The 6,000-nt window shown below is 34.5% G+C and overlaps 1 protein-coding gene across 1 annotated transcript in view; it reads left to right on the top strand.

Moving 5' to 3' along the window:
• Positions 1 to 2,045: 2,045 nt before the first annotated feature.
• LOC129232370 (LIM domain-containing protein jub-like) overlaps positions 2,046 to 6,000 on the top strand; it is a 48,764-nt gene continuing 44,809 nt past the window's right edge. The window contains exon 1 of the mRNA XM_054866521.1: positions 2,046 to 2,148. Within this exon, the coding sequence (XP_054722496.1) occupies positions 2,103 to 2,148 (46 nt within the window). The 5' untranslated portion in view covers positions 2,046 to 2,102. The remainder of the gene's footprint in view (positions 2,149 to 6,000) is intronic.

Genomic DNA, 6,000 nt, shown 5'->3' with positions numbered 1-6,000 from the left:
TGTGGGGAAGTCCGTGTTCATTTCGATGCAAACCCAAGTGGTGTTATAATTTTGCAAACACTTTGCAATATATCGCCAAGCTTTTGGTCGCCACGTTTTATCGCCAACTTGGCGACAAATTTGCCGTGTTTTTTTTTTTTTTTTAATCTGGTTTCATTTTGGCCACTATTGGTGATATTTATAGAGTTAACCATTGAATCACATTCAAATGTCCAATATTGGGAATCTGTTTGAAACTTTTTTTTTTTTGCTTCAGTTTGCAATAAACTTGGAGTAAAAATATTTGAAGTGTTTCTTTGCTTACTCTAAGGCACTATTATCATTAAATTGGCGTAAAAGGAATTCGTGATGCACACATCTGCTCATTAAAAATAAAATTAATCTGAATAATTGGATTAACATGACTGACTAAATGACCTCTGAAAATGCGGAATTTGGCGTAGAAATTTGGAGCGGATGGCCACTAAAGCCTCCCCTATCCAATTCAGAGTTCCATTCTTATGAAATAACATGAGACAACACCATTTATTTGGAAAGTTTTTATTTTCGTGAAATAGGTCAATCCGCTGAGAAATATATCATTGTGCAATTCATCGTTGATTTTCAACTCCGCAAAGTGAGGAGGCAAGGCCTCTTTGCTTTTGAGAGTGTGGGGGGTGGGGGGAGGCGTACGAGCATCACCTCCTATCGTATTTTCCTGCGCATAATCCGCGGATTATCTGTTGAAAAAGGCAGAGTTCATGAGGTGCGGAATATACGCTGCCGCGGATTACCTGTGATTTCTTTTTTTTGAACACCAACGCATTGAACCTCAATATGTACAGTAGGATTCACACCGATCGAGACCGTACGCCAACTGAATGTTGTTTATCTTACAAAGCATGCATGATCCTTCTTCTCTGCCTGCCTGTATGTTGGTTATTTTACTTTGCTTGAATGTTCCTCGTACGCGATTCAGGCAATGTAAAATAAACAAGAACACAGTGAATTAGGGAGCCATTTGCACAAGATTAGGTCGTTTGCTCCTTTGTCTTTCTTGACTGTATTTCAAGTAATTAGCCAACTGTAATCATGATTTCAAGAAGAAATCATTACATTTTAGAAATTTGACATTGATTTTGTGATTTTTTAAAGGAACATTCTAATTTTTGTTAAAGGAAATATGAGGGACTTAAACGTTAGTTTGAAAAGTGTAAATGATGTCATCTACTATTATTTTTTTACAGGTTTTTTTTTTGGGGGGGGGGGAGAGGCTAAAAACGTAATTGCTAGAAAAAAACCATTGTGTCTCAGCTCAACAGGCTTTGCACTGTGTACAACCCAGGAAATCATCAAAAAGACGGTACCCCAAAACTGATGCTGATCGATTACGTAAATGCAATTTGACGAAAAACAACTTTAAAGAAGTTAAAGTAGTATGAAAAGGTTTTAACCTAAGTGATTGTTCATATAAATCGTCTTAGCGTTTTGTTTTTGAGTAAACTGTTTTAAACAGAAAAGAAGTTATTTGTTTTTAAAACGCAGAGATTTTTGCGAAATTTTCTATCTTTTAATATTGTTCTGTGACTGCTGGTTTTCAAAGTTAGTTTTTGGAAACTGATGATTTTTTTCTCGATTTTTGTGAAAGTACCTATTTTAAAATCAGATTTTTGTTAAGGGTACTGAAAAATGGTAGTAAAATCAGCCAATATTATGGCCCTGGTAGAGGTGTCCTTCAAAGGAGATACTACTGTACTATAAAATGGTAGCAGTGTCAGGGACAGACACAAGGGAAAAGACGATGGGGGCGATTGCCCTTGAGGGACTCTCCACCGGTAATTTTTCGAAAATGAAGTTTAAAAAAGTCAAATTTAGACTGACTCTTATTGATGTTGGCTGAAGGGAGGCTTGGGTTCGGTTTCGGGATTCAAGTCCAAAACCTTTGTCATCAATATTTTTTAAATCGGTATACACGGTAAAAAGTAACTAATAAAAATCAGTCGCCTTGAAAAATGTCTGTATGTGTCCTTGAAGAGTTCACTGACTGCTTGTCCCTCTGTATTACAGGCATCTGCCACACCTGCGGGGAAAAGGTGACTGGAGCTGGACAGGCCTGCCAGGCGATGGGCAACCTCTATCACACCAACTGCTTCATCTGCTGTTCCTGCGGTGAGTCGGCTTTTCAGTCCTTTCGATTATTGGGGGGGGGGGGGCGATGGCGCAAATTCGCCTCCGCAATTTTTCTCAACCCTTTTTCCCTTCTGTTTTTTTTATTTATTTCTTTAGCTCTTTTTTTTGGTTTTATTTATTTTTTTTTAATATTTTTTATTCATTTTTTGTGTATTTTTAATTATTATTATTTTATTAGAAAGGTTCTGCTCTACGCCAATGACACAAGGGTTCGTACTCTCCTTCAAAACTCCTCCAATACTCCCTCATTTAAGAAATTTTTCCGAAGGGCCCTTCAGACTCCTTCTTTTTTGTTTTAACTCCTTCAAAACTCCTTCTTTTTCAGTTTAAGACTACATAATTCTTCTCTATGACAGTAATTTGAAATACTTCGATCGACAACTTAACTTCGTCACAAGTGTGAAGGTATAAGGGTGCTTTCAATGTAGTAATTTTGTGTTTTTATTTTTTTCATAAAGATGTGATTTACAAATTGATCATAGAAGTCATAAAAGTTGAAGGTGAAAATATTGTTATATGACAAAGACATTTCATAAGTGAAATAAAACATGCTTAAATGATGCTTGGCTTTTTTTTTCAAGTTTTATGATTATACTAGCTGCGTTGCCCGGCTTTGCCCGGACTACCTTGAAAACAAAAATTGTGTCAAGTGACGTATATTCAACAATCGGGCGTAAAAAATAAATTAAAAAAACATCATCCTTACAAACAATGACGACAGATATTAAAATACATTTAAGAAATTAAATCCAGAAAGATGGATTTAAAATGCGTAACCATGGAAACACAAAATAAAATAAGTTTAAGGAATTAAAATGCGAAAGAAAATGGTTCACAGTTTGAATGGAATCGAGATTTCTTAAACTTGATTTAAAAAGGCTTGTAACTTTTTTTCCTTTCGAGATAAAAGCTTATTTTTTCGACCATAGGTCGAGTTAGATCTGGAGTAAAAAAGGTCGCTCTTTCCAATGGCGTCAAAAGGAAAGCTGTGGGACAGTTCCTTCACTTTTTATTGATTTATTTACCGAAGAAAGTAGTGACTGAATTTCAGCTAAGCCTAAAAAAATTCGAGCTAAAAACGCAAATGACTCCCGCCGTAATAAAGTTAGAGCATTAAAACAAATGGCGTAGAACGCGGAAAATTCTACCCTTTCTAACGATGTGTAATATTAATAAGTGCAAGTAATTTTTCTCCCCCATATTTGAGAATTTATGTGAAAATTGGACGTAAATTGGAATAAAAAAAGAACTATTTATTGAATTTTATTCAAACTGGTCTGCAAACCTTCTCAGGACTTAAAGGAACAAACTGTGAAAATTTCAGAAAAATCGGCCGGGTAGTTCTCGAGTTTTGCGAGTTCAAACACACAGACGCTTTTTGGAGACTTCATTTTATACTAGGTAGAGATTGTTTTTTCTCCACCACACTCTGACAACATAAGTCAGGTTCTCTAATCATTATTAACTATTCAAAAATACATAAGAAGATGTACTGCATTAAGTGATTGTGTTTAAAAAAACAATAATTTAGTAAATTGCAGTTGTGATATTGTAGAAAGGTCAATGCTTTGAAGGGGAGACGGGTTCATGAAATTGTGACAAGGGGAAGAGAGAGGGTGACAATAAGTGACACCATACAGTTATTATATCAATATGATTATAAAAAATATGACATGTGACAAGAGGAGGAGCAAGGTGAAGTGTGACAAAAGGGGAAGGGGGTCAAATATGTTGAAAAAAAGTGCACAACATCATTTAATGACAGCCCATTAGTACTCCTTCAAAATATCATTTTACTCCTTCAAAACTCCTCCATTTTATTACTGAAATTTAGTACGACCCCCCCCCCCTGATGAAAAAAATTTTCTATATTATTATTATTTTATTTTTCCTTTACTTATTATTGTTGAGCGTCAATTTGTAGTCCTGGAAAATTTGGTGTAGGTAATCCATGTTAAATACCTTTTTGCTTAGTCCTGTTAGACTTATCTTTTGAAGTCTAATAAATGCAAATTCTATTACATGTAATGTAACTTTGAATAAGATAGGGATCCTAAACCTCGGGGGCTGACTCTAGGCCCATGCGTTAATCAGGGCACGTTGAATACAAACTTTGAAACGTATGTGTGCAGTGCTGAACTTCTTTTAACTTTGTTGCACAAAATGTTAATGCTGCGACGTTGTTCCTTTCTTGTTTTCATTGAAACGAAAAGTTTCTCGACAGAATAAATACAGTGAAACCTCAATAAGTAGTCGACCGGTTAAGTGGTCACTCCGTTTAAGTGGTCGTTTCTCTTTGGTCCCGAAAAGGTCTCATTCACAGTAATGTAAAATGATCCTCTCCTTTACTGGTCACCAAATTTAATTTTACCCGCTTAACTAGTCACTCAAAAGTTGTTTTCTAAAATTCCTTTTCCTTATCGGATCTTAGAAAATAGTGTCGGACTTAGTTGAAAGGCTGTTTGATATTCATTTTTCCTTGAAATCAGGATCCTCGGTTCTGGTCATTCAAAGCATAATTCTTGCTGTGACTCTGCCAAGTGTCGAGAATATGAATCTAATTCCTTCCAGCAAGACGACAAAATCTAATACCTGGTGAAAGTTAATCAGTATTTAACATCCGTTCAAAGAACCACAAACACAGAATTTAAAGCTTGATGTATGTTAGAAGAGATAATTCTTTTCCCTAAGCAACAACTTCATCAGTCAACATTGAAGGATGGTATTAATGTACCGTAACTACAATAAAATAAGATGTTGTTATTAAGTAATGTATAAGTAAGAGAAAACAAAACAAAGTAACTATCATTAGTATTTTTCCCCCTTTTTAAAATTTCCACTAATTTATAGGCATTTATTGCATAGGCTATTGTTTTTCTCACAGAATTCTACTGCTATTCATGAATATTTGTAAGGCTTTTTTTTTTCTTCCTTAACTTCCACTCCACATAAGTAGTCACTCCGCATAAGTGGTCAAAAATTTTTAGTCCCTTCAGTGACGACTTAACGAGGTTTTACTGTATAAAAAATGTGTTATTTTCATTTATTCAAACAATTTTATAATTTTTTTTCACAATAACAATTTGTTTATTGGTACACATATATAGGTTTTGCATATTATTTTGAAGAAAGTTCTAGTTAGAGGAGACTGGGTATACTTGATCCCAAATCCAAAAATGTACCAAAATCATTAAGTAGAGATTTGAAACCTGACAATTATATTAAAGTTAAACTTATACATAAAAACTAGCAACATTTAATGCTCTAGAAATTGGAATGTAACAAGGCAACGGTAAAATTAAAAATTTAAAAAAACCTTGACTGAGTCGCAACTGTAGAATCAATAGGGAAAATTAAAACTCCTTTTAAAAGCCTCATGTTATTAAAAATCAATTTCCAGTATTTTATTTGCTATTAAATAGAGACTGGCAACAGATAAAACAGGGTTCGTATGGGTCATGGAAATCCTGGAAAGTCATGGAAAAAAATAAGCGAATTTCAGACCTGGAAAAGTCATGAAAAATTGAAATTTCCATTGAAAGTCATGGAAATTTATTTCAAGTCATGGAAAAATGTCCTGCACAGAGATAAAGTAACAGTAACTAAAAGAGCATTAGAAATCTTGAGTGATTTAACAGTATGGCACACAAAAGCTATTAAAAGTGGAAAATTGAACGATCCCAAAATCAAATCTGAGTTATTTTGAAAAATCATTGCATCCACTTCTGTCGCAGCCGCTTGCCTGTTTTGTGATGTGATTTTACTGGCTTGGACATCTCTCATTTTGAATTTACTGTTATTTTCAACACATATTATGTTTTATATTCTCTA

The sequence above is a fragment of the Uloborus diversus genome, unplaced genomic scaffold (genome assembly GCF_026930045.1).
Source record: "Uloborus diversus isolate 005 unplaced genomic scaffold, Udiv.v.3.1 scaffold_12, whole genome shotgun sequence".
Taxonomy (NCBI): domain Eukaryota; kingdom Metazoa; phylum Arthropoda; class Arachnida; order Araneae; family Uloboridae; genus Uloborus; species Uloborus diversus.
This window is presented reverse-complemented; position numbering and strand designations above follow the sequence as displayed.